Source organism: Erpetoichthys calabaricus, chromosome 13 (assembly GCF_900747795.2).
Source record: "Erpetoichthys calabaricus chromosome 13, fErpCal1.3, whole genome shotgun sequence".
Taxonomy (NCBI): domain Eukaryota; kingdom Metazoa; phylum Chordata; class Cladistia; order Polypteriformes; family Polypteridae; genus Erpetoichthys; species Erpetoichthys calabaricus.
This window is the reverse complement of record NC_041406.2, coordinates 2,636,432-2,664,243: the sequence shown is the minus strand read 5'-3', so window position 1 is coordinate 2,664,243 and position 27,812 is coordinate 2,636,432. Positions and strand designations below refer to the sequence as shown.

The 27,812-nt window shown below is 40.2% G+C and overlaps 1 protein-coding gene across 1 annotated transcript; it reads right to left on the bottom strand.

Moving 5' to 3' along the window:
• Window positions 1-1,110: 1,110 nt before the first annotated feature.
• LOC127530110 (G2/M phase-specific E3 ubiquitin-protein ligase-like) lies at window positions 1,111-27,500 on the bottom strand. Its single transcript, XM_051936113.1, has 9 exons — window positions 27,375-27,500; window positions 7,953-8,013; window positions 7,668-7,824; window positions 7,243-7,332; window positions 6,681-6,973; window positions 6,035-6,258; window positions 5,651-5,851; window positions 5,081-5,264; window positions 1,111-1,481 (listed from the first exon to the last, which is right to left on the bottom strand). The coding sequence occupies exons 1-9, from the start codon at window positions 27,498-27,500 to the stop codon at window positions 1,180-1,182; spliced, it is 1,638 nt and encodes a 545-aa protein (XP_051792073.1). The 3' UTR covers window positions 1,111-1,179.
• Window positions 27,501-27,812: the final 312 nt, after the last annotated feature.

Below are 27,812 nucleotides of genomic sequence, written 5' to 3'. Positions count from 1 at the left end.
AAATGCATTATCTGGGGTACTCTATGGGGAATGGATTGATTAAAACTCAGTTTAACAAGGCGGATGAGGTGCTTGCATATCTGAAGACACAGAAGCAGATTTGAGCTTTCTTTGGACTCACTGGTTATTAGATGATTCATTCTGAATTTTGTACATAGGGCAGTTCCTCTCACAGACCCAATGAAGGGCAGAAAACAAACATGATCATTGTCTGGACTGATGGTGACGAATGAGAGTGCTTTCAGTTTTAGGGGCTGTGCTTTATCAGTATTTCGACGGGGAGGAACAGCTGATCACATTTTTGAGCAGGAAGTTGCTTCCCAGGGAGCTTAATTACTCCACCATTGTGAAGGAATGTTTGGCTATTAGGGACCTTCTGGTACTACTAATGGGGTCAGCAGTTACCCAGGTAAATGACCACACTCCACTCCCGTGGCTCTACAGACAGAAGGATACAAATACCTGGGTCACTCTGAGGTTTATTAGCTTGCAGTCTGTTGCGTTTGATGCTTGACACCGCCCCGGGGCTGTGCATGTCAACACAAACGTGCTCTCGCATCTTGCAGAACCCACTTTAGGCAGTGTGGGGGGGGGGGGTTAGTTAAGATTTTTGAGCTCTTTAGAAACCCTCCTCAATGGTGATGCACGCCAAAACGTGACTTGACGCATCTGTCAAGGGCTGCTTGTCCATTGCCGAGGCAACTGCAACTTCGCAGCCATTCAGTGGAACATGTCTTACGCCCCACGAGTGATGCGGGGAACATTATAATCCAGCCACTGACCTGGACCTGTCCCTGCTCGTTTGCTGTGTCAGTGTGTAGTTCCATTGGAATAAATACTATGACTGTTCTTGTTTTAATTAAAAAAATAAAAGTTGGTTTTCTTGAAGCCTTTGAACTCGGCGTCTTCTCTCAGGTGCAGGGCAGTGACTCACACATCACAATGGATACCTTTTGTTTCTTGTTACATGCAAAAAGAAATACAATTGCAGTTGAACTTTGGCAAGAATAACCTCAAATCAAATACAGGAAGACAGTCAAGTTTTACAAAATATACATTTCTGAATTGTTCACATTTTGCACAACTTTAATTTTATTTGCTATCTTTTAATGAAAAGAAAACACAGATGGTTGAATCAACATGTTGAATTTCTTTATTCCAGCTACAGGTGCAGGGACCTTATCGGCACACAGGACTATTCATCAAAGCCTGAATGAATGAATAATTAAATTCATCAGAAATTGACATGTTTGACAAATTGAAACAAATCTGAAGCTCATTTCTACTGGTGTTTGCTTTTGGAAGGCCTGTTTGATCACCATAAAGAATTACAATGTGGGGACGTGGATTGAATCCAAGAGTGGGAATTGTACTGCTCCCTGTTGCAAATTGAAGAATGTCGACAGGGCGCAGTGTTTTCAAAAATGTCTTCTCTGCTTTGGTCAGTATCCTGAAATACAATTTCTCTTTAAGTTCTTTACCTTAAAACCAAAAAAAAAAAAACTTAATAAACATGTCAAGCGAATAGAAATATTTTAAACACCACTGTCAAAAACTGGTTGTAATATATTGGTGAAATGAACTCCCAGTCATTTACTGTAACTCTCCAAAAATGTCGAGACGCAGAGACCACTTCTTCTTCTTCTTCTTTTGGCTGCTCCCGTTAGGGGTTGCCACAGCGGATCATCTTCTTCCATATCTTTCTGTCCTCATCATCTTGTTCTGTTACACACATCACCTGCATGTCCTCTCTCACGACATCCATAAACCTTCTCTTAGGCCTTCCTCTTTTCCTCTTACCTGGCAGCTCTATCCTTAACATCCTTTCCCAATATACCGAGCATCTCTCCTCTGCACATGTCCAAACCATCTGCAATCTCGCCTCTCTGACTTTGTCTCCCAACCATCCCACTTCAGCTGACCCTCTAAGGTCTTCATTTCTAATCCTGTCCATCCTCGTCACCCCCAATGCAAATTTTAACATCTTTAACTCTGCCACCTCCAGCCCTGTCTCCTGTGCCACCGTCTCCAGCCCATATAACATAGCTTGTCTCACCACCGTCCTGTAGACCTTCCCTTTCACTCTTGCTGATACACATCACTCCTGACACTTTCTCCACCCTGCTTGCACTCTCTTTATCACTCCTCTTCCACAATCCCCATTACGCTGTACGGTTAATCCCAAGTATTTAATCTCATCCACCTTCGCCAACTCTACTCCCTGCATCCTCACCATTCCACTGACCTCCCTCTCATTCACACACATGTATTCTGTCGTGGTGGTCCTACTGACCTTCATTCCTCTACACTCAGTAAAATAAGGAACTATTTACACTTTATTATTAGCCGTTCATTTGACAATGTCATTCAGAACATAAAATTCATTTAATTATCTCATTTAATAATTATCTTAAAAATCTAACTAAATAGTCTTACTCTCAAGTTGGAGGTAAATTACCACACCTGCATTACCAACTTGCCATTAAAAATCAATATTCCATTTACTTAATCATTTTACCTAAGATAATAATCGCATTGCTCATTTTTATATATTGATAAATACTCAGTGTTTTAATATAAATAGATTCATGTTGTGCTGTGATGAAGTAAAGGTTGCTTTTGTGATGCAGACCATGTTTTTCAAAAACAATCCAACATTACTCATCTTCTAGACCCACAAAAAATCCTTAAAAATACATTTACTAGCTAACCGTCTAAGGTTGTAAGGTGCAGGGCTCAAAACAAAAGATTTATGTGTTGCGATGAACGTGAAGTTCCTGTATGCAAAAATGTAAACTTTATCCGAATTCTCAGATGAAAAAATGAATAGAAGGCATCTGTGTGTAAAGAACACAGCTTCTCCTTGAGCTCCTGTTTTGAGTGAATTGTTTTTTGGATATTGTTATGGTGTATAAAATCTGTATATTTTGGTTTAATTTTCCATTATACGAGGGCAATCCCAAAAGTAAGGTCTCCTATTTTTTTAGAAATACAAACAACCGTTTATTTTCTATAATGTTTACATCATTTTAAAGGTTAAAGACTTATTTATTTTTCTACATAATTGCCATTTCGGTCGATGCATTTTTGTAGACACTGTGGTAGTTTTAGAATGCCCATGTCATACCAGTTCGTCGCCATGTCCTTCAGGAAGCGTTGAAACTCATCTTTCACCTCTTCGTCGGAGCAGAATCACCTTCCGGACAAATGTTCTTTCAACTTAGGGAACAGGTGGTAGTCACTGGGTGCCAAGTCCGGACTATAGGGTGGGTGGGTGATGAAGTTCCAACCGCCAATCTTTACGCATGTTTTTCTCAACCTTCGCGACTGTCTCGTCGGAAATTGACGGTCTCCTGTGCGAACTTCGCACTTGGCAGTAGCGTTCAACGGGAGCTCCATTTTCAAGGGCTGCCAAGCCAAGATTGAGCATCCCAGCGAAGCCGCACACGCTTGTTTGGGAATGGATGGAAGCACCAATCACAACAGTGTGGCCAACAGCTGTACGAACAGTTTCTCTACGTCCCCACCGCTTTGGAGACCTTACTTTTGGGATTGCCCTCGTATTTTGGTCAAGATAAAACAACAGATGAACTACATTTAAGACAAATCAAAGCAGGTTTTCTTACACCTCACTTTTAAAACAGCTGTTTCAAAAGGAAGATATGCAGTTGGCTCAATTACGATAGATAGATAGATAGATAGATAGATAGATAGATAGATAGATAGATAGATAGATAGATAGATAGATCGATCCATCCCAAGGGGAAATTCACATTCTCCAGCAGCAGCATACGGATACAAAAAACAATATTACTTTACAGCCTGGGAAAGGAAGACTGAGCGGACACCTCAGGCTATTGATTATTACTTTATGGATGAACATCTGGGACAATAATTTGGTTTACAGCCTGAGAAAGATGGACATGAGGCAACATCAAAAAACTTTATTATCTGGGAAAGAGTTTGAGCAAAATTCTTCAATTATATTGACAGCCAACCAATCAGGTGCATTTGTTGTGAAACCACGGCACAACATTTCATAATAAATATGCCTCGTTTTGAAAGCAACGTCAGAGAAGAGGAAGAGAAGAAGAAGAGAGAAGAAGAAAGTAAGGACGTAAGAAAGGAGAGGAGAAGAGGAACGGACGAAGACAGCACTGGTCGTCAGAAAAGCGTCATGAACATCGATTGCTGAATCAAACACCACCCTGGGACATTCATCCTTGTCAACTGTAATTTTTTGTAAGCTTTTTCTAAAGACTATATATATTCAGGCTTTCCTATCAGTACCGATTTTCTATTATTCTTTGTTCCAGTGGTATTATTATCGTTCTTGTTTATAAATACCATGCTGCGTTTAACTTTCTATCCTTTGTCTAGAGTGTCTAGAGTGATTGAATTAATAAGTTAGATTTCTTTGAGCACCTTGTGCAGCCGGACTTATGCCATTATTTCTGTGCTGCGTGGGTTTATTTTGGCTGAGAGTGAGGAGTGCCACTCGATAGTAGGGACAGTATGAAAGAAGATATTCTTGGCTCTTAAATGGCCTGTAGTCAAGAGTGCTGAGTCTTTGTTTAAATGTATTCTTGTAGACCAAAAGTAATATTTAGGTCTGAGATATCACTAAAACATCGTATGTTGTTCGTGCCGATAATAAGTAAGTCTCTTGAAGTGCTGACTGACAGGCTGATGTGTGGTTTAAAGTGCTAAGGGTTAATCAGCGTGTGTGTGTCATTCATGGGGCACTGTTGTATTTAGGGTCTGTGTGTGTGTGTTCATTTTAAAGTGCAACAGTAGACCAACCTGATAATGAACCTGACGAGAACTTTTACCCTTGAGAAAACAGGTAAAGGGTAAGTAGAGGGAAATACCACGATAATACAGATGTCAAGTCTGAGTTTGTGTCCACCATCATTGGGACTTTATGATTTCTGCACATTGAATTCATAAATAATAACAGCTAGAGCACAGTGCACATTGATACATGCATTTCTCTCTCTCTTCTGGGACATTGGTAATGGCAGCTGTGTTTGTTCCTTGCACTCAAGCTAATGGATACCTAAATATTTTTCCCACTCACCTTGTATATACTCGAGAAATTCACGAAATTTTAACACCATCGTCTCCTCTTCTACTCTGCTACGAAACTTAGAATACCGTGGCATAAACATTCCTGCAATATCATCGGCAGTAAATTCCTTCTTTATTTTAGGCATGTCAAGAAAAATACGCATGCTAGGATTTTCTCTGAAAAGTGGAAGTACCTGAAGACAAAAAGAAAATATCTGACTTAAATGATATTCACAATTCTTAAAATAGTTGCAACAACCTGAAGTTATTGAGGTAGTGTTTATCAAAGTTTCAGGAGCATGTCCTTTACTTATGTTTATTATTATACTGCACTTCTTCATTCTGTCGATTTCTAAACTGTCCAAATAAATGGGACCAGACAACATACTGTACACATACAAGTGCCAAACATGACAAGAAAAGAAATGACACAAACTAGAAAATCCATTTCTTGCCTTAGTGTGTTTTTTGTAGCTGTCTTAACGTAAACAAGTGAATTTTTAAACAAAAGAGACATAAAATGTCCATCGACTTACACAAACATCCCACCGCAAACATGCCACCATTAGAATCGAGTTACCTCGTAGTACGACAGTCCATCGATTAACTGATCAAGACAAGCTTGTCTTTTTAAGATTACATGAAAGAGGGCTGCCTTCTTCACAAACGTATCTTTAGTATTCATATTAACTGGGTTTGGAAGACCTTCCACCTCAAAGCGCCAAGAATCGCATTGCTTCACTGTGTCTTCCAGCTCTCTTTCTGTGCTCAATGTTTCCACCTAAAGAGGATAAAATGTTTTTTTATACAAATGATGAACAGTCTTCTGGAGCGTTACATCACTGAGACCCTTTAAACATTTTAAAATATTTGAATTTATACCAACAAAAATAAGGAACAGGATTTAAATCATCTCCAATCAGCCCCAATGTAATAAATCCGAGTCTCTGCATCCCAACAATACCTTTTTCAGCATTTCTCTAAGCTCAGAGGCTGAGACATCATCAGGTGTAGCATTCACTTGGAGGACATCTCCAGCCAAAATGTAGTCCACCACACAAGGTGCTAGACGTGCTGGGGGCTCACCCCCCTGGATTATTATGGTGGACATCATCTTTCCAATGGTCCGGTACACTCCATTTTCCAAATGACTGGTGTTCAGTTTTGGTATAAAACCATTGGGTGACTCTGGAAAGAAGTACAACACAACATCTGCATGATCTTCACCACAAAGTGAACTGTGCTGATGTAAAGGCTCCTAAAATGTCACATCATGATAAGCAGTTAAAGCACATCACTAAGTGTTTGTCCACTGCAGAAGGCATCTGTCACTGAGGTGTAAACCAAAGTTCTTTGAGTTTATTATGGTCATGTGAAAATTCGTATTTTATACATAAGGGTAAAGTTATCATTTATGGAGTTCTCGTAAAGGACAACCAAAGTATCAAATGAAACAGCCTAAAAACAGAAGTTGGATATTTTTGGATGGATTTTGTTTTTCAAAACTCTACTAAGAATACCCCACTTTCTCAAACACCTTTTCAAAGTGCCAGAGTAGACTTTACAGCAGCCTGAGGACAAAATGGAAACTACATGCTTAGGAAAAATACCTTCAAAGGCTCCGCTGTCTTCAAAGATTGCTTTAATAAGCCGACGAAAAAATTCTCGCCTTGGTCCTCCACAGTCTGGTGGTTCCATTTTAAAAGTGTGCAGATCACAAGCAAATGAGACCACGAGCAAACCGTGGTGCCTTGCAAAGCGGTCCTGGTGAAAGTATCGGAAGGCTGTGGTCCAAACATCTAATCTACTGATGAAAATTCGTCTGTAGCTCGGAGTGATCACCTTTTTACTATGAGCTTGTAACACTTCTGTTATTTCCTCCTTGTTCACTACTTTGCTTGATCTTTAACACATAAGACATGCTATATTACAATATACGCCATTTACAAGGAATAGAATATGACTTTTTGCATATTTCATAGGAATGATTAGTAGTACCAGCAATTCTATTACTTAGTGCCACAGTTACTACAATGTTAATACCCAATTCCTCAAAGATCTTCAGTAATTGCTGCAGTTTGTAGTGTATTATATTATACAATTCTTTATTACGTTTCATTTGATATACAGTAATCAAATGTTTCTCTCACAATTGTAAAGAAAAACAATTACCTTAAATCTTGTGATGGATTCACAGAATCCTGCAGCAGACTTTCTCCATTGGCCTCTTCAACATTTTCATCTTCCTCTAGACCAGTAGGCCTTCAAAAAAATGCACAATAGTGATTTGCTATGGTGGAACACGAGCTCTCATGAATTTCATTCACCAGATCAAACAGTTCAAAGCAGCAGCACTCTATTCCACTGCATCTGTCTGTCAAATTTCCTACGACTGACTGTTAAATAAGAAGTTTTTACTACTTCTATACAAGTCCTACTTCCACTTCCTGTACCTGCTTACTCTGCTCTCACGGTTAGTGGATTTAAATTCCGTCTCGTGAGCCGTGAAGCAGCAGCACCAAACTAAGCAAAGCACCGCCTGACACATGAAACCCAACTGGATTGAATTCCACAACTCATAACATGCTGCAGCTTACGTCAAGTCAGACACGGGAGAAGAGTTCTCAGCGCCTTCATGCCTGTCATCCACTCTCCCTTTTTCCAGGTGTAACCAGCCACTGGATTTGGCATCCTGATGTCCTTCTTGGTTTTCCTTATTGGGCCTTCTCCCTCTCTCTCTCTGTCTCTGGCTCACTGCATTAAAAATGAATATCAGATCAGTCAATGGACAGCACAGCTCCACTGAACTGAATGACAGCAATGTCACAAGCACTCCATCCTCAATGCCTCTTCATTCTTTCTTTTGTTCGCTTGCCTCTTACCTCTCCTTCTCTGAGGTGCTGGACATTCAAAGTCACTGTCAGACAGTATTGCATGTTCTTCCTACACAACAAAACAGATGTCCATGAGATGACTAGCAATAAGAACTTGAAAAGAAACAAACACATCATTGATTTGTATTACCTTAGAAAACAATTTGCCAATCTTGCAACATTTCTTGGAGGAAAAGACCAGCATGGAGCGTAAGCAAAAGAAGCAACTCTTCAGATATGGCTATAAAATTGGACAACTTCGGCTAAAACATCTCCAGATATTCTCTACTAATCGAAAAACTCATTTCCACAGTAGTAATATAACAACAACATTTATTTATATAGCACATTTTCATACAAAAAGTAGCTCAAAGTGCTTTAGATAATGAAGAAAAATAAAAGACAAAATAAGAAATTAAAATTAGACAACATTAATTAACATAGAAAATAGTAAGGTCCGATTTTCCAGGGGGGACAGAAAAAACAAAAAAAAACTCCAGACGGCTGGAGAAAAAAATAAAATCTGCAGGGGTTCCAGGCCACGAGACCACCCAGTCCCCTCTGGGCACTCTACCTAACATCCATCTTACTAACTGAAGGTTGTAAACCGGATATGGGCGCTGGGCACATCGAGGCGTATGCGCACTGCTGCACTGCACAGAAAACACAGAAACGACAAGGTTGTAAACCGGATGTCACGCGCACTGCCGCACTGCAACGAGCCCGCCACCTGTAAACTACACCTGCTCTAATCCACTGTGCCAGTAATGTAGATCACATAACGGTCATTCAGTTTGGCGCCCGCCCCAGAGTCCACAGTCAAACACAATGGCGTCCCAAAATGCTATGGCGCCTGCCGCGCACGCCTATAACGCGCTTGCGAAAGGAGTCACGGCTCAAACCGAAGAAAACACAGAACCGAGACCACGACCTGTGAACTACACCTGAGGTAAAGTGTACACGCCAGGTTGTACAGCCGCCCGGACACGACCGCCCACACCACCGCATATACCCTCCATGATATGTCTTCACACAGCGGCTTCCCACCGAGGCGTATATTGCGCTGTGGCGCTCACCCCACAGTCAGACGCAGCGGCTTCCCAGAGTCAGTAGGTGGCCCCCCAAACAACACAACCTGTTCAAGCAGTTGGTGTCAGCAAAGGCGACAGACTCACGTCTCCACAAAACGAAACCGCTTTAGTACAGATATGCTTATTGGATTAAATGACATTTCCCCAGACGCACCCGCCCTCCATGATATGTCATCCATCCACATATCGGACGGAACAGAAACTGATTGCCATTCTAGGATTTCCGATTCGCTAGCGACTCACAGGGTTACTTGTTTATGAAATAGTCCTCTGTTTTTAGGGTTCTCACAGAAGGACTTGATGATGATGATGGTCATGCAGACTTCTGGCTTTTAATCCATCACTGTTGGAACATCACGGTGCTTTGAGTAGATGGTGGTGGCGCAAGCCACTGTCATTAGTTCAGTGGCTTTATTAGGATAAATATAATGTGGAAAGTTAATTTTTACCAATAAACACAACAAAGAAGAGTACCTGTAATCAATTCAAATGAATATGTTTTAATTAGGGGCTGGGCAAATTAATGTGTTATTATCGCGTTAACACATTAATTAATGCCGACGATTATTTTATAGCACGTTAACGCAGTTTTTGTTATTATTATTATTATTTTGAAAGCCTCAGTCTCACTAGCAATCAATAGAGATCAGTGATCTTCTTGTTACAGGGCTTTTCAATATGCTTTTGCTAGAAGGAAAGTTAGTTTTGTTGATTTGACCTCGATTCCCTACGCGCGCATGGAGTAGCGAAGAGCAAACAGCTTCTAAAATGGCATGTGGAGAGACACCAAAGTGAACGCTCAAAGCAAAACTTTTTTTTGTATTATCGCTGAATTGGACTCTGATTTGTTGGACTCCGATTTTGATACAAGTGATCTGGAGATGGAGGTCGAAAACAAAAGTGAGGTACCGGCATCAGCTGATCGGTCCCCTGCAACAGTACATGCAGCCACCCTGAAACAAGAAATGGGTAGTGAGTGCCGACATGTCTACCAATATAATCTGCACTTGACAGTGGAACAGCAAAAGGACACGGTCGCCATCTTGGCTGCCCTTGAGAGACATTTCAATCAAACAAAGAATGTCACATTTGAGCGATTTGTCTTTGGATCCCTCAAGCAAGAGGAAGGTGAGACAACAGATATAGTATCTGTAACTAAACAGAGGGAGAAAGCTGCAACGTATGATTATGGACAGTTGGAAAATGAACTGATTAGAGAGAGGCAACTGCTAGGTATTGCTGATGAAGCATGCAAAGCCGCTTGTTTAGACATTGGGAACCTACTTTGTATTCAATATGGACATCCGCCGAGCTGCAGACCAAACAGACTTGCGAATGAAAGTGCTAACAACAGGCTAAAGCGGACAACATGATTAACGTTGCGGATGTCCAAAAGCCACCACAACAAGGCACTCTCAAGCCCGCCAAGCCACGACTTTTAAGCAGCTCTGGGAGAAAGGAAAAGCGCCAAGTACTGTGGCAGCAAACACAACCAGGAAGAGCCATGTGCCCAGCGTTTGGCAAGATCTGCTTTGTGATGGTGTGCCTTAAAACGAAACGAGACCAGTGTCAGCTGCATATGGTAGACACCCCAAGCCGAGCTTGAACGGGAGGAGGATGACAACGCTGATGGACACAAATACACCACTAGTATGATGGGGTCACTTATCTCACAAGATAAAAAAGTGACTTGTCAACCTACAGCTCCACAGTACCCAACAATGTTGCCATCTTGACTAGGGAGCAACTTGCAATGCCACAAGTCTACAGGATAAACATAAGCTGGCACCCAATGTAAGGTTGATTCCTAGTCAGATGAAGCTGAAGTTGTATTCAGGGGAGGTGGAGAAGTCATTGGGCCTTTTCTGCCCTGAATACCTGATAAAGAGGCATAGCCACATACTAGAAGTTGAAATAGTTGGATCAAACCAAAATTTGCTCCTATCAGGTTCAACGTATGAGCGTTTGGGACTGATGCAGATTACGGTACTAGAAGAACTTCATGATCTAGAAGGCCATACCACCGAGACACTGACAGAACATCAGCTTACCACCAGATACCAGGACGTTTTCAACAGTTCCACAGTTGATTGGACTGTCACACCAGTGCAACACTCACCATGCAATGTTCCAGTTGCCCTCAGAGCAGCTGTTAAAGCCATTTCAAAGACTTGCACAGATCCCTGCCTCCTCGCCCTTCACACAGTCAAGCCACCATCCAAAAAGTGCCCTCTGCTTACTGAGCTGTCAATCTGTTTGATGGTATCAGAAATGGACACTCCGCTTTAGTAAAAAAGATCTCGTTTGAATGTTGCTACAATCCAGTGCAGTGGTGGGTCACCAATAGATACCCATTATTTTAGATTTTAACCCTCCCTGGTTATTTGGTCTCTGAAATACACAGCTGTATGTCATAAATAACAGAATTCTAAGTTCAGAGAAGACTAATGGATGGAGGAAAATGGAGGAAAGAGAAGACACAAATGGATAGGCTGGAATCACCGCTGGTGACCATCAAGGAAAACAAACAGCATACCCTAACCCTAACCCTAATTCAGTAAGTGCTCAGAGTTTTAGAAAATACTTGCAGTCATTCTTAAAATGATTCGGTTTCTTCTACAAATGACACTTGTGGATGGTGGAGTGCCATGAAATCAACAAATGGATTTCAAATCAGTTGTATTCTTTCCTGAGGAAATCAGCAGCCTTGAAGCCCCAATCAAAATGTTCATCTGCTTTTCAAGGATATTTAAAAGAACCAAACTTACCTCTCGTGGCCGTCTCCGATCCCCTGAATCGTTCTCTGTACCTGATGAGTAAATCAAAGAATCAGATGTCAAACACTTCACCTCAGCATAACAGCCTCTGCTCTGCTATACCAGTGGGTAGCAAGTGTAGACCTGCCAGTCTAGGAGTTTCATAAAAGCTTCATCCCTCCTGCGTACTGACGTACCACCGCCCTGTGCTGTGATGGGCAAAATGCTGAGTGTTGCTGCATGTTACTCTGATTAGAGAGTTCATCTAAATGTTGTATGTCCCTTTATCAGGATTTTTATGGCTCTTTTCTAGCCACAGAATGACAGTACTAGAAACTGTTTGTTGGTGGCTGAAACTCCTCAGGTGGTGCGGGGCACAGTGCTGCACAGACCAGGGTGCAGTGCCAGCTGGCAGGACAGTCAATTAATAACCAGCACCATAGCAGCTAGTAGTGTAAAGTAAGTGTGTGCATCTTGTGAGAAGGATTTAAAGTGTAAACAGTATATCTAGATAAAGCAGGATATAGCGTTCAAAACGGAGTGCGGCAGTACTAGAGAGGGCATTATGGGAGGTATTTTCTGAACAAATGAAAATGAAAATTGTAAAATGAAAATGCAAAATGGGGGTCAATAAGTCACTTCAACTGTGTTTAATTCACATGATTCTGATCTTTTCACCCCCGTATTGTGAGCTTCAAAGTGAAACCGTCCCATAAATCCGAAGACCATGCATAATAATACACGGAAAAAAAGGAAAATGGCAGGTTGTTACATTTACAAAAATGTTTTTACTTTATATTACATGTATTGTTTATGTTCCACTTTTGAACATAACTTGATCATGTTAATTCATTGAATCTTGTGGGATGTGCAATATGCTAATTTCAGTCATTTAGGTAGAACTCAAAATAGTTCTATTTATTCCTCACCGGAAATTAATGGGCACCAAGTGGATTTATCGACAACGGAGGCTGGATAACTTGGCAGTAAAGTCATGTGACTTTCAAAAAAGCAATAGGTTGTGGGTATGAGTTATCGTCGCCTGTTAAAAGCAAAAGTTTAGTGAAATAAAAGTTAACAAAAAACACACACACACAAGATATATGCAGATATTCATTTAAAAAAACTTCATCACACCGACTAACATTACTGCATTTTGCGTTTTTCCTTGTATTCTCTTTTAATGTTTTATCAAACTATACTCACTAACTATCGTCACAAGTCAGTAAATATACTATTAAGTAGTCTAGATTTACTCGCTTAGTACAGGTACGTTTATGTTGCAGGTCAACAACTTTCAACATTGCTGTTCACTAGCATTATCATCACATTTCTCAACCAAATAAATACTATTAATACAGACAAATAAATAATACACCCGAATACAATACAATGCAGTTGCTCAATTTGTTCTTTTGAAAATTTAAAAATATTTATAAAATATATTTTGTGAAAGAAGGTGCCAAACAGCAATTTTTGCACTTTATATTTTACTAATATTTAACATTTATTCTATAATATATACAGTTACATAAATATAAATAAATGTTATTTTATAATATAACACTCTAAGGTGCATTTTGTGTTCATATTTAGTTATACATTAGTCATGTCATCTGCAAATCTGCACAGCCACAGAAGCAGCGATCTTGCACAGCTGTTGTACGTTTCAGCTTTTGAATACTAATCTTTTGTATTTTTGTTAATTTCTATTGTTTTTACCAAATAAAACTAGTTTTGGTATAAGCAAACCTGTTTATTTCTTATTAATAACTTTGAACATGAACTACAAAATGATACTGGAACAATTATAATTGACAACCTGAAAAGGTTATATAGCTAAGTAACTCGGTGAGGTGCATTTTTTAAAAAGTTTATAAAACAATTGTTAAAACAATGGTTCTCAAACTGTGGGGCGGGCCCCCCTAGGGAGACGCAAAGTAACAAAAAGGGGGGCGTGAAGATGGGAAGAAAAGAAAACAAAAGAATCAAAAATATGAAAAATACATCTATTGAAACCAAAACAAATTGACTTAAACTACATTCTGATGCTAGAAAAATAAATATAGAGTTAGATAAATGTCGATAAAAGTTAAGTAGGTATAATAAAATATGCATCTATGATATATCATTAATTAAAAAAGAACAAATTGGTATTAGTGGGCTCCGTTCAAAAAAACGTTAGGGGGGCGTGATTAAAACTGTTATGAAAACTTGGGTCACAAATACTTAAAGGTTGAGAAACGCTGTATTGAAATATTATGCTTTGTTGACATGAGTCATGTTCATTTAACATAACATAATTTAACAGAATGAAAAAGTTTCATTCATTTTATATGGAAATATCATGTTCTTTCAGGATATATTAATTTCGTGCATTAAGCATAATTAAATTATTTTTGATAAAAACAATTTTATTATGTGCAACCGATGTACATATTTTTTTTTATTTTAATCTGACATGCCATTTTTATAAGTGTAGTTCTGAAGTAATTAATGTTCAATTTAATTAGCAATATTTAACATGACAGAAATTAGCCTTTATTACATCATAGTTTACATTCATTTACACTGAAGTGGAAATGGGACCCTTTGTATTTTTGTAGTACTAGGGGGCTCTGCCCTCTGCTGGCTTCGCTCACCCACCCCTGGGTTTGGTTAACCGGATATACAATTTAAAGAGATTGTTATTTTCATGGGAATTGTTACATATGCATTATTTTCACTTTTACTTTAAAACTTTAGTAAAAACAATATTTGGAATTAACTTTTCTTCAAGATCGCATTGAATTTTGATTCCGTGTTTGGACTTATATCGTAACAACTCAACGTATAACTGCCTGTGAGTGAATATCATTTCTTTCTCTCTAATAAATAAAACAACTTTTTCAAATGTTTGTCCATGTTCTTTCTTCTTCGCTTTGTCGTTGACGTGTCATCCAGTATAAGAGTTGAGAGCGCAGGAAGTGTGTCTGACAAAAGCATTCACACGACTGAGAGGTTAGATGATGGTGGTCTTGTTTGAAAATAGTTGTAAGTAGGGCGTGACTTGAAAGAATCTCATGTTAAAGCCTCCATCTCACGGGACTTCATACCACACCAACATTTTTGGAATCTTTTAATTCTTGCTGGCAACACGAACTAGACAATCTACAAGTCTCCGACTTAAAGTTTAAATCCGAACAATATATTCAATCTCTTTTCGCTGTTCCGTTATTTCACCGAGTAATAATTTCCATTTGTTTGCGCTAATGCTATCTTTACTATCATTTTTTTGAGAATTTCGAATTTTCATACTTTCATTACCTCTAACCTACTCTGCATGTGTATCGTGCCAATGTTTTTGAATTCTTTACAATGTTCTACTTTGTCATCTACTCTTTGTCCTTTATGTTTGGCCCTGGGCATGGTTAAATCTCTTTCTCGCGGGACGACCAAGTGTCTCTCTGAGAAAATCACGTCTCATCTCCTTCCAAGATTATTTTTTATTATAGAGAGATTATATTGTACTGTTGGTGCTTTTCGGCGCAGGTGCTGGAGAGCTTTGAGGCTCAGATCTTTAACCTGGAGTGCCATTTGCAGAAGCAGTACAGGGATGGAGACAGCGGAGAGACAGACACCTGGGCCGCTCCACCACCACATTCTCCATCTGCTAAGGTCCATTTTGTAGGTGCATGGACACCGGTGGAGTTTCAGGCTCATGAAGAGGAGAAAAGTGTGGCAGATCTAGTTGCCACTGACCCCAAGCAAACTGTGAGAAGCAGGCCTGGTGGTAAAAATGTGCAAGCAAAACGACAAGGCAGATCAGAGGCATTGTGAAGCGATGGTAGAGGGAGAGTCTCAAAGCTGAGATCCAGACCTGGAAAGTGGTTTGCAGCGCTAGTTCAGTAAACAAAAGCAGCAAAGAAACGGGAACATCTGCATCTCCACACCAGGAGGTTTGCCTGTTTGCCTACAGTTGATCAGCTGCACAGCACTTCAAATCCTGGTCATGCCACATACCAGTGCAGCACAGAACATCTCTGCTGCACCATTTGACAACACAGCACTCCCAAACCCTGCTGATGTGCCCTCAACACCGGCAGCATGACCAAAGCGTGAGAGAAGACCGCCCAGGCGTTTCGACGAGTTGCTGCTGCAAGGAGTTGGAAGTGGCCGCTGGGGACAGTGACTTTGAAGGGAGGGCTATGCGATGGCACAGAACATGTTATATCAACTAGGGATGAGTCACCAAAAGACTGAGCTGGCATTGTATTAGCAATAGCAAGGGCGCCAATAAAAATGGCAACTGCACAGTCACACAGAGTTTTAAAACTAGTGCAGCAAAAAGCAATCAGTCCTATTAAGGACAGCAAGCCTTAATAGCAGGGAATCCGGCCATTACGGTACTCTGTGCTGATGCTACACTATAATACTGTATGACAAAAATACAAAGTGTCCCGTTTCTACTTGAATAAAAAATAAATTCAAATTATGACATAATAAAGGCTAATTTCTGTCATGTTAAATTTTGTAATTGCACATTAACTACTTCAGAGTTAGAATTATGCATGGTCTTCGGATTTTGTGAGACGGTTTTGCTGTGAAGCTCGCAATACGGGGGTGAAAAGATCAAAATCATGTAATTAAACAGATGATGTGAGAAGTATTCCATCGATCAAAGGGGCTTCTAAAGCTACGGAAGACAAAGAATTGTGGGAAATTGAGGAACAAAGCCCCGCCTATTAACCTATGCTATTTACTTTAAATGTTGAGAACTTGAAAATGAAAATGTGAGGTGGAAATGCTTTTTACTTTTCATTTCTGCAGGTTCATTGCGGTTCAGGCTGATAATAATTGCATTTTACATTTTGCAGCATTCTTGCGTGCAGACTTTGAAAATGAAATTGCAAATGGGGTTATTGCATTTTCATTTTTGCAGCATTTTTGCATTCAGACTTTCAAAATGAAATCACAAAAGAGAGACTACATTTTCATTTTAGGATTTTCATTTTTATTTTTGCAGAAAATACCTCCTATAAGTGCATAGCATACATTCGTATGGAGAAGGACATTTACTTAAATACAGTGTAGGCAGTGGCGTTATAGGCTTTAAAGAAAGGAAGCGTTAGGAAAACAATGGTGACTTGGTGTTAAGAGACATGTGGAGTTTCTAAAGATTATCATGAGAAAGACCAGAAGATGCTTGACTACACAAAGTCATAGTCGGGAATAACACAAGGGAGAACTGAGCATCTAAACCAAAACAAAAAGAAAGACCGTTGAAAATGCACTGGGAGATTTTCTACCACTGACCGGGTATCCCTTATCCCATCAGGCCTTTGGAGGATTCTGAAGGTTTGTAGTTTTTTAATCCATAGTGTGGATAGGCTATGCGGTATAGGACTAAGGGGGCATTGGTTATTCTGCATTCAGAACACCACAGACAAAGGACAAGGTGGCAAAGAGAAAGAGTACATTCCAGCACAAGAAAAATCCTCCACTTGAACCAAGAGCAACAACTCCACACAACATCAGACATCATTCTAACAAAACTATTCATCTGTGCCAAGATAAATGAGAACTCTAAAAAACCTGTAAAAAGTCATCCTATTCTATGTTCTATGTTTTTCTGTCTAGTCTGTCTGCATCCCATCTTCTATCTCAATATGTACATGTAATTATCGTCATTTAATTAATTATCGACATTGTCAAAGGAAAAACTGATAATTTCCCAAGTTAAATCTCTCCTCATGCATACTGTGGCGGGCCGCCATCTTAAATAGTGACGCTTCTAACAGCAGTATGGCCAGGGCTGTGACAATTAGGTAAGAAAATGGAGGCACACATGAGAGAAATCAAAAAAATATGCTACTGCTTAAAATGATTAACATGACAAAATAAACAAAATGTTTTGTGAGAACTTCACCTTCTACAATACCCAGCATCTTCTTTAATGCCAAGTTCAACATGTGAGGAAAAAAAGAGGATACAGTAGCTAATCCCTTATAAAAGATCACCCTGAATAAGAGAATTCAAATGTGAATTAGCATTAGGTTGTGTGTGTGTGTTCAAGTAACTCTTCAAAACGAGAAGGTGAAAGTCACAGGCTGATCCCACAGAAGTTCAAACTAAAGGCTGCTGTACACCATTGATCCACCAAGAAACCAGCAACAGACGCCTGTCAATTTTATAAGAAAGAAAGAAAACAAAAACATTTATGCCTAACCTTAATGGATTGGATGTCATTTAAAAAGCAAACGTATCTGAGTAAAGAGTGAATCTTCATTATCATTATCACAGGTGGCGCAGTGGTAGTGCTGCTGCTGCTTTGCAGTAAGGAGACTGTGGAAGATTGTGGGTTTGCTTCCCGGTTCCTCCCTGTGTGGATAGCGCTTTGAGTACTGAGAAAAGCACTATATAAATGTAATGAATTATTTTATTATTATTATTATTATCTTGGCATGCAGCACCTTTTATTATTGTTACATGACTTTATTCAACTTGCTATCTGTCTGTTTATTTGAGTTAAATTTTACAATCAATTTTATTCTCACTTCCACCGAACCAATTTCATTTAAAAGTTGAATACATGCTTATCTCCAATGACAATACAATAATTCATCAGGGTCAGTTCACAAAATGATTTGAATGTTTGAACCACTGATTCATTCACTTCAAAAACAACAACAAGCTATATTCTAGTTTGAAATATAGAAGAGTATCATAACAGTGTAACAATTTTAACCACCAAACAATACAAATATATCAAGCAAGCAACAAAATAAGTAACTCACACATAATAATAATAATAATAATAATCTCTCTATTATAAAAAGAAATCCTGGAAAGCAAAAGCAAGGCGACGATACGTGATCTTCTCAGAAGTTCTCAGTAGACATTTAAAAGACCCATGAGACTTGGTGCCAAAAGATTCTCCTAGGGCCGTCTCGTGGGAACGTGGAACATGAGATTCTTGAAAGACACGCCCTACTTACAAAAGATATATAAGAGCGCACCCATCAAAAAACACTCAGAGAGACAGATCCTGTGCTCTCAGCACATATAAAGCGTATAAAGACAATCTGGAGAATAGAGACCCAAAGGCGTTGGAGAGAAACAAAGGCAGATAAGAGATTATGAAAGTAGTGGAATTTGAAAGGCTCAAACAAACAATGGCGTGATACACATGCAGAGAAAGGTATAGAATATGAAAGCAGTAAAATTCGAACGTATTGTAGTATCCCAGCCAGGTTGAGGCCTTTTTGGTTTTAAGTGGCTGTTCGGTCCGATTGAGGGAGGGTGGAGTACAGCATGGAGGACTGATAGCGGGGTGTTGATTGATGTGGTAAGGGGGGAGGGCAAGATGCAGGGATGAGGGATTGGAGAGGGTGCTAGAAAGTTGTGCTTGGGGTTACAAAGTCAGTGATTGTTCAAGTAAATCTTTTGTCAGTTGGTACAGTATCAAAGAAAAGATAGAAAAGATCGCATTACTGAAAAACAAAAGGTGATTAATCATCAGAACCAGATGTAATTGAAAAAAGAGCAGGACAAATAGAGGTCAGAAATAAAAGGCAAAAAGTAGACAACAAAGTAATTTCGTATTCGCATCATTCAATGCACAAAACGTGGATTTACACAATAATGGACCATACGCTATGAGAATCTCTGGTCCTGGAACAGTTAAAGCAACGACAAGTTGAATTTCAAAGAATACACAATTCGGTCAGGTGTATATTTATGATCACGGAGTAGCGATGCAAATTTTAACAGGCAAAAAGAAAGTTAATGTATATATTCCAAGAATATCATTACACATCAAAGGAGATCGTGATACGTCATTCGTATTAAAATATTTACAGTTTACTGTGAGAATAGCTTTTGCTATGACAATCAATAAATCACAGGGACAAACATTAGAAAAAGTCAGATTATTTATTAGACAAACAGAAACAATATTCACTCACTGGCAGTTATACTTTGCGTTGTCACAATGTGTCTCCAAAAAATATTGTTTTTAATGAAGCTTTAAACTAAAAGTACAAATAATGAAATTGAAACAATTCCAAAGAAAAATAAAATTAAAATTGTATATCTGACTAACCAAACACAGGGGTTGGCGAGCGAAACGAGCAGGGGGCAAAGCCCCCTAGTAATAATAATAATAATAATAATAATCACTCTTAAATTTTTACCATAAGTAAAATTTCAATAGTAAATAGGAAAAAAAAAAATCACACAAGTGGAAACTTAGAAAAGTGCACACGTCACGATAAAACTGTGAGAACATTGAAATGTGACTTAATAAAATTATTTTCAGCTTTGGATTAACCTCTTGCAGTGTGAATTTCCCCTTGGGATTAATAAAGTATCCATCTATCATATAGTACCTTCTATCTATCTATCTATCTATTGTATAGTGCCTTTCACATCTATCTATCTATCTATCTATCTATCTATCTATCTATCCTTATACCCCATCCTTCCTGCCATACAGATATCACAACAATTCAGTTGGGAGTCTCTTGATTGCAGTTCATGAACAAACATCCAATGGTTCACCAGATCAGTAGGGAGCATACTTGTTCAGTATGTCAGTCTACTGAGATGGTCATCATCACCACTCAGACAGAGTGAACCGATCAATGGGAGGTGCTTGGTGTCATCTACCAAGTCAGTCATTGGCTAGTTGTATAAAAAGTTTACTTGAGATTTTTGCTAATTTATTACAAATAAAAATAAAAAAATTGAGAAATCGCATGTCCATAAGTATTCACAGCCTTTGCCATGAAGCTCCAAATTGAGCTCAGGTGCATCCTGTTTCCCCTGATCATCCTTGAAATGTTTCTGCAGCTTCATTGGAGTCCACCTGTGGTAAATTCAGTTGACTGGACCTGATTTGGAAAGGCACACACCGGTCTATAGAAGGTCCCACAGTTGACAGTTCATGTCAGAGCACAAACCAAGCATGAAGTCAAAGGAATTGTCTGTAGACCTCTGAGACAGGATTGTCTCAAGGCACAAATCTGGGGAAGGTTACAGAAAAATTTCTGCTGCTTTGAAGGTCCCAATGAACACAGTGGCCTCCATCATCCGTAAGTGGAAGAAGTTTGAAACCACCAGGACTCTTCCTAGAGCTGGCCAGCCATCTAAACTGAGCGACCGGGGGAGAAGGGCCTTAGTCAGGGAGGTGACCAAGAACCTGATGGTCACTCTGTCAGAGCTCCAGAGGTCCTCTGTGGAGAGAGGAGAACCTTCCAGAATGACAACCATCTCTGCAGCAATCCACCAATCAGGCCTGTATAGTAGAGTGGCCAGATGGAAGCCACTCCTTAGTAAAAGGCACATGGCAGCCCACCTGGAGTTTGCCAAAAGGCACCTGAAGGACTCTCAGACCATGAGAAAGAAAATTCTCTGGTCTGATGAGACAAAGATTGAACTCTTTGGTGTGAATGCCAGGCGTCACGTTTGGAGGAAACCAGGCACCGCTCATCACCAGGCCAATACCATCCCTACAGTGAAGCATGGTGGTGGCAGCATCATGCTGTGGGGAACTGGGAGACTAGTCAGGATAAAGGGAAAGATGACTGCAGCAATGTACAGAGACATCCTGGATGAAAACCTGCTCCAGAATCGCCCCTTCCATTCTGTGTTTTGTTAAAAGACAATAGCAAAAGCATGTGTAAAAAATATGAATTTCTACAAATGTGAAATGGAGGTGCTGCTCAGTGAATTGGAGGCAAGTAAAAACAGACTATTTGGTGGCTTAAGCAGTGGTATAAGCAACAAAAGGAAACTGATGGAGTAGGACATTGTGGTGGTAGCACTCAAAAATCAAGATCAGAAAGTCACATAGTCCCCAAAATACAAAAAAGTGATCAAATATCAACGTCGACCTGCAAAGGCGAGTCACAGCTTACCACCTGAGTGTCATATGGAAGAGTATTAGGGCCACAGAGAAGGAAGATAAAGATCTATGTCAAGATTAAAGTCAAAATGCTCACATCCCTGTGAAATGGCAGCCTCTCCAGGCTCTTATATTGCACTGACATACCAGTGAATGCCTCATTTGGAGACAAACAGCCTCAGCTACATGAAGAAGACAATAACAATTCCAAAGATGAATGGCTGAAGATTAGACCTACCTTGACTGCCTTGAGCTCCTTTCATTTCTTTTTTTTTCCAGCACAGTTATCTGCAGAAACAAAACACATTCACAAGTTGTTATGTACTGCATAAGTACCATAAAATCCAAGCCAAATGACAAGAGGAAGTCAAAGAGTTACAGTAAAATAAAACCTGAACTTCAAAATAAAAGACCACAGATAATTCTAGTAAAGATAGGATTGGTTTCATTAGGGAAACAAACACACACTTACAACCTATTATGTGCTGCATAAGCGCCATACAATCTAAAAATGACTAAAAATGAAAAGAAAAGTGAAAGATTGAAGAAAAAATAAACGGGAACCTCAAAATAAAAGACCACAATTATTTCTAGGAAAGCAGACTGAAAAATATCAGATTGGTTTCATTAGAGGTGGTAGGCCCCGATGTCACAATACTGTTTTTTGGTAATAAACTTTCTTCCTGCGTTTAACCATGAAAGCTAACAAACTCTTTTAAATTATTTAAATCTAGTAAATGATTGTGTCAAACAACTCTTTACATTTCTGCCTATTGACTACAAACACAGGTACAAGAAGTTCTCATCTTACAACTTTGGAATTGAAGCCCTCAGGCCCAGTTTGGAGGGGAGCTCAGCTGCTGTTAACCCACTGGAGAAGCGAGTTAAATGGACAGCCAGGTAAAATGTATGCAACAAACGTGGGCCCTTAAATGGAATTTCTACAGTTTCAACAACTGATGGATTGTTAAAGAAACACCAAATGAGCATCACACAGACAGACCAGTGGAGAACACCTCACAAAGTCAGAGCTCCTAAACATAATGAGTGTACTCAGAGATCCAATGACATGACCGAATATGAAGAAGGCAGGAGACGGGATCTCAGCTGTCACCCAAGCAGTGTGAAGAGTTAGGAAGTCTGGAACAGCCAAAGTGGTCACCTGGCAGACCAGAATGTGGTGTGCCCTGGCTTGGGTTCAAAATAATGTGTCATTTACTAGCATGTAACAGGCACTATGATGGAAACGATTTCAACTTAAAGTACAGCAACAGTGACCAACTGGATGTGTGGCCGTCACATATATTAAAGAAGGTCTTCAGCCAACTTTCAAAGCACAGTCATGAGATAGTAGGTTTTGATGTCATCTCCATTTAACCAATGCCATTAGTCTTTTTAGTTTCATTTCAGTGAGGTGCCAGTGGAAACAACAATAGTACTTACAGTGGTGTGAAAAACTATTTGCCCCCTTCCTGATTTCTTATTCTTTTGCATGTTTGTCACACAAAATGTTTCTGATCATCAAACACATTTAACCATTAGTCAAATATAACACAAGTAAACACAAAATGCAGTTTGTAAATGGTGGTTTTTATTATTTAGGGAGAAAAAAAAATCCAAACCTACATGGCCCTGTGTGAAAAAGTAATTGCCCCCTGAACCTAATAACTGGTTGGGCCACCCTTAGCAGCAATAACTGCAATCAAGCGTTTCTGATAACTTGCAATGAGTCTGTTACAGCGCTCTGGAGGAATTTTGGCCCACTCATCTTTGCAAAATTGTTGTAATTCAGCTTTATTTGAGGGTTTTCTAGCATGAACCGCCTTTTTAAGGTCATGCCATAGCATCTCAATTGGATTCAGGTCAGGACTATGACTAGGCCACTCCAAAGTCTTCATTTTGTTTTTCTTCAGCCATTCAGAGGTGGATTTGCTGGTGTGTTTTGGGTCATTGTCCTGTTGCAGCACCCAGGATCGCTTCAGCTTGAGTTGACGAACAGATGGCCGGACATTCTCCTTCAGGATTTTTTGGTAGACAGTAGAATTCATGGTTCCATCTATCACAGCAAGCCTTCCAGGTCCTGAAGCAGCAAAACAACCCCAGACCATCACACTACCACCACCATATTTTACTGTTGGTATGATGTTCTTTTTCTGAAATGCTGTGTTCCTTTTACGCCAGATGTAACGGGACATTTGCCTTCCAAAAAGTTCAACTTTTGACTCATCAGTCCACAAGGTATTTTCCCAAAAGTCTTGGCAATCATTGAGATGTTTCTTAGCAAAATTGAGACGAGCCCTAATGTTCTTTTTGCTTAACAGTGGTTTGCGTCTTGGAAATCTGCCATGCAGGCCGTTTTTGCCCAGTCTCTTTCTTATGGTGGAGTCGTGAACACTGACCTTAATTGAGGCAAGTGAGGCCTGCAGTTCTTTAGACGTTGTCCTGGGGTCTTTTGTGACCTCTCGGATGAGTCGTCTCTGCGCTCTTGGGGTAATTTTGGTCGGCCGGCCACTCCTGGGAAGGCTCACCACTGTTCCATGTTTTTGCCATTTGTGGATAATGGCTCTCACTGTGGTTCGCTGGAGTCCCAAAGCTTTAGAAATGGCTTTATAACCTTTACCAGACTGATAGATCTCAATTACTTCTGTTCTCATTTGTTCCTGAATTTCTTTGGATCTTGGCATGATGTCTAGCTTTTGAGGTGCTTTTGGTCTACTTCTCTGTGTCAGGCAGCTCCTATTTAAGTGATTTCTTGATTGAAACAGGTGTGGCAGTAATCAGGCCTGGGGGTGGCTACGGAAATTGAACTCAGGTGTGATACACCACAGTTAGGTTATTTTTTAACAAGGGGGCAATTACTTTTTCACACAGGGCCATGTAGGTTTGGATTTTTTTTTCTCCCTAAATAATAAAAACCATCATTTAAAAACTGCATTTTGTGTTTACTTGTGTTATATTTGACTAATGGTTAAATGTGTTTGATGATCAGAAACATTTTGTGTGACAAACATGCAAAAGAATAAGAAATCAGGAAGGGGGCAAATAGTTTTTCACACCACTGTACATTGTATGTGGATAAAGTGGGGTTCAAAAACTGATATACGCACACATTTATATATTGTATATTTTTTGAAACGGTTGCACAGTGGTAGTGCTGCTGCCTCGCAGTTAGGAGACCCGGGTTCGCTTCCCGGGTCCTCCCTGCGTGGAGTTTGCGTGTTCTCCCCGTGTCTGCGTGGGTTTCCTCCCACAGTCCAAAGACATGCAGGTTAGGTGGATTGGCGATTCTAAAATTGTCCCTGGTGTGTATGCCCTGTGGTGGGCTGGTGCCCTGCGTGGGATTTGTTCCTGCCTTGTGCCCTGTTTGGCTGGGATTGGCTCCAGCAGACCCCTATGACCCTGTGTTAGGATATAGCGGGTTGGATAATGGATGGATGGATATTTCTTGAAAATGTTGCAATTTTTTTACCTGGAAAAATAATATCATAAAAAGTTGTGAGCGAAGTTCTCAAGTGTGAGTTTGTAAAATCCACGTTCACTTGTTTGCATGTAAGCCATTGAGATGTTTTTAAGTATGAATTCCGTTTTCTTGTTTTTTTCCTCTTAACACATACCATTTTAATGTTGTGCATTGCTGTCAAATGCTGCTAATGTCCTGTCCTGATTCTAGACACCCCACTGGATAGCCCATCTCATTTTAAAACAAATCAAATATTTCTTTCCCATGCATTAGCGTGTCGACTGTTTCAAATGAATTCCCTTACTCTACGCTGTAACAGTGGGAGTGAAGCGTTTGTCTTCTTCTGATTAACTAAATGGGTTCCTCATTTTTATTCTGCACTCTTCCCTTTAGGCTTAAGAAGCTCTCCATATTTGTATACAGTATCCTAGATAAAGGAATACATGGATGCTGCTCTGTGATACGTTTTACACTCACGCATACCAATAGGTTTACATTTCTGCACACAGCCACAGTTGCAATGTGTCTTTTTTAGGCCGTTTGCACCATTGGCCAGACACTCACTGAGCAGATGTTAACCTTAAATAGACAAACTCTTCATTGGGGGCCCCTGGAGGGCCTTGATGGATGCAGACTTTCATTCCTCCTCATTTCTCTGTTGCTAACCAATTCCTAATGCTAATGGAAGATACTGAGTTGCCTTGGTTTTAACTGATGTCCATCTTAAAGATTTCATTTTTCCTTTGACACCATCACGTAGTGTCTTTGTCTGGAGACCTTTGTGTCTTTAGGTTTATCGTCTCCCGTTTGTCTATGTGACGTCTGGTGTCTGTGGGTAAAGAAATACAGGCAATGGAGGCGGCAGCTAAACATTAAGGCCCCCTTGGACGCAAACTACAGTCAGTGTTACTGGGGTTGCCTTGACAACAGCTCATTGTGCGGGAAAATCAGAAAAAAAAAAACAAGCAGTCCTACAGAAAGCCGTCGCGGAGACAGAGAAGCAAGTCGAGTGGGCACAGCTACTGGGCACACGTCTGACTTAACAAGATCAGATCCCAGGTGGATGAGTGTGACCACCATGAATAGGCTGCGAGGAGACCCAGCGGCGCTCAGATCTGACCGTCCTGTGTGTTCCAGACGGGTGGCAATTAACTGAATTTTCTTTCCATATATGTTGGAATAGAAAGGCTACATTGAACCCAAGACCTAGGAGCGAACCATCGGCTTTTCTCCTTGCATTGCATGTCCTGTAAAGGGGACTGTGCTCTGTGTAAGTTTGTCAACTTTAACAAACGGCCGCTTATAGGTCACCTAATGGATTAACTAGTTCCGACTTCAGTCTAACATAACATAAAACAGAAAGTTTATTTAACTGTTAAATTAAAAAAGGGAAAACAACTTTTTCAGGATAAACTTATTATTAAAGTTGAATATTTGGAAAAAAAAGTACACGCAAGGGTGCGTTTTAGCCATTTCACATTCTTGACTTGTTCTTTTAAGAAGCAAACTTAAAAAAGTAAATCATCATTTACTTCTTCCATTCTGTTTCTTGATCATCCCAGCAAGCACCAGACGTGAGGCAGAACAATCCTCGGTGCGCCAGCTCATCGCAGGTCAATCCAAGCGCACACCGACTCTAGTGGACTCAGTTTAGTATCAGCGAATCGCCGCACCTGCGTGTCTTTGCAAGGAAACCCACCAAGAAAACAGGGAACAGCCGGGACGTGACCCCCTTATGTGGGGCAGCAGATCAACCAGTGAGCCACCGTGCCCTCTAAGTGTTTAATTATTAAACTTCATTACTGTTAATTTATTTATCTGTAAAAGGTCATATACATGCTGTAATGCATGTCATCATGATAATTCTATCCACTACACATCTCCGTATTCTAAATGTTCAGAGAGACGTCATATCGGCAATTTAATGAGCTCCGTGTGGCGATTCAGCGGCACTGGAAGACAGTTTAAGAAGTTCGTAGCGGCAAGCACTTCGAATACGAAGCGTTAAAATCGATTATATGATGGAGTTTATGACGTTCTACTTTAATTACGCAATAAACTACAAGATTAGAGTGGACATTTTGACATTAATCACGAAATTGACTTTTTTTCCCTTCACTGTCTGTCTTTTCTCCATGTCCCCAATACTCTTCCGTAATGCGAACACAAATATAAGGCAACAGCACACACTTAATAAAAAAAACTTTAAGAGAAAATTAATGACAGAGTTCAGCTCACCAAAAAGCGAACAGAAGCCGCCCGGATCAGCGGCGTGTCGCTCACCGTTTCATGTCCGGCGCTGCTGCCGCTCCCAGCCCAACAAAGAGCCGGTGAGCGAGCGCGAGGCTTCCTAACAGACGACATTCAAACTCCATCAGTCGGTGTGTGAACACGAAATGAACGAGCAACACACTCGACACGAGGAGCGAACAAGCGATACGCGGGCCAAACGAAGAGCACACAGCGACTGCAGCAGAGAGATGAGGATCTGTGAAATGACACGGGGGGCTACAGGGGAGGTGCCGACACTTCATTCATTTTCTATCCGTGGCTGATTTGATTAATTAATTTAGCACATGCAGTTTAAAAGTATTCAGTATTCAATTCAATAAAGCTCTGTCTTAAGGAAGGTGCCGCGAGCTTAATCCTGAATACTTCCCTTTGGGCTCACTGGTC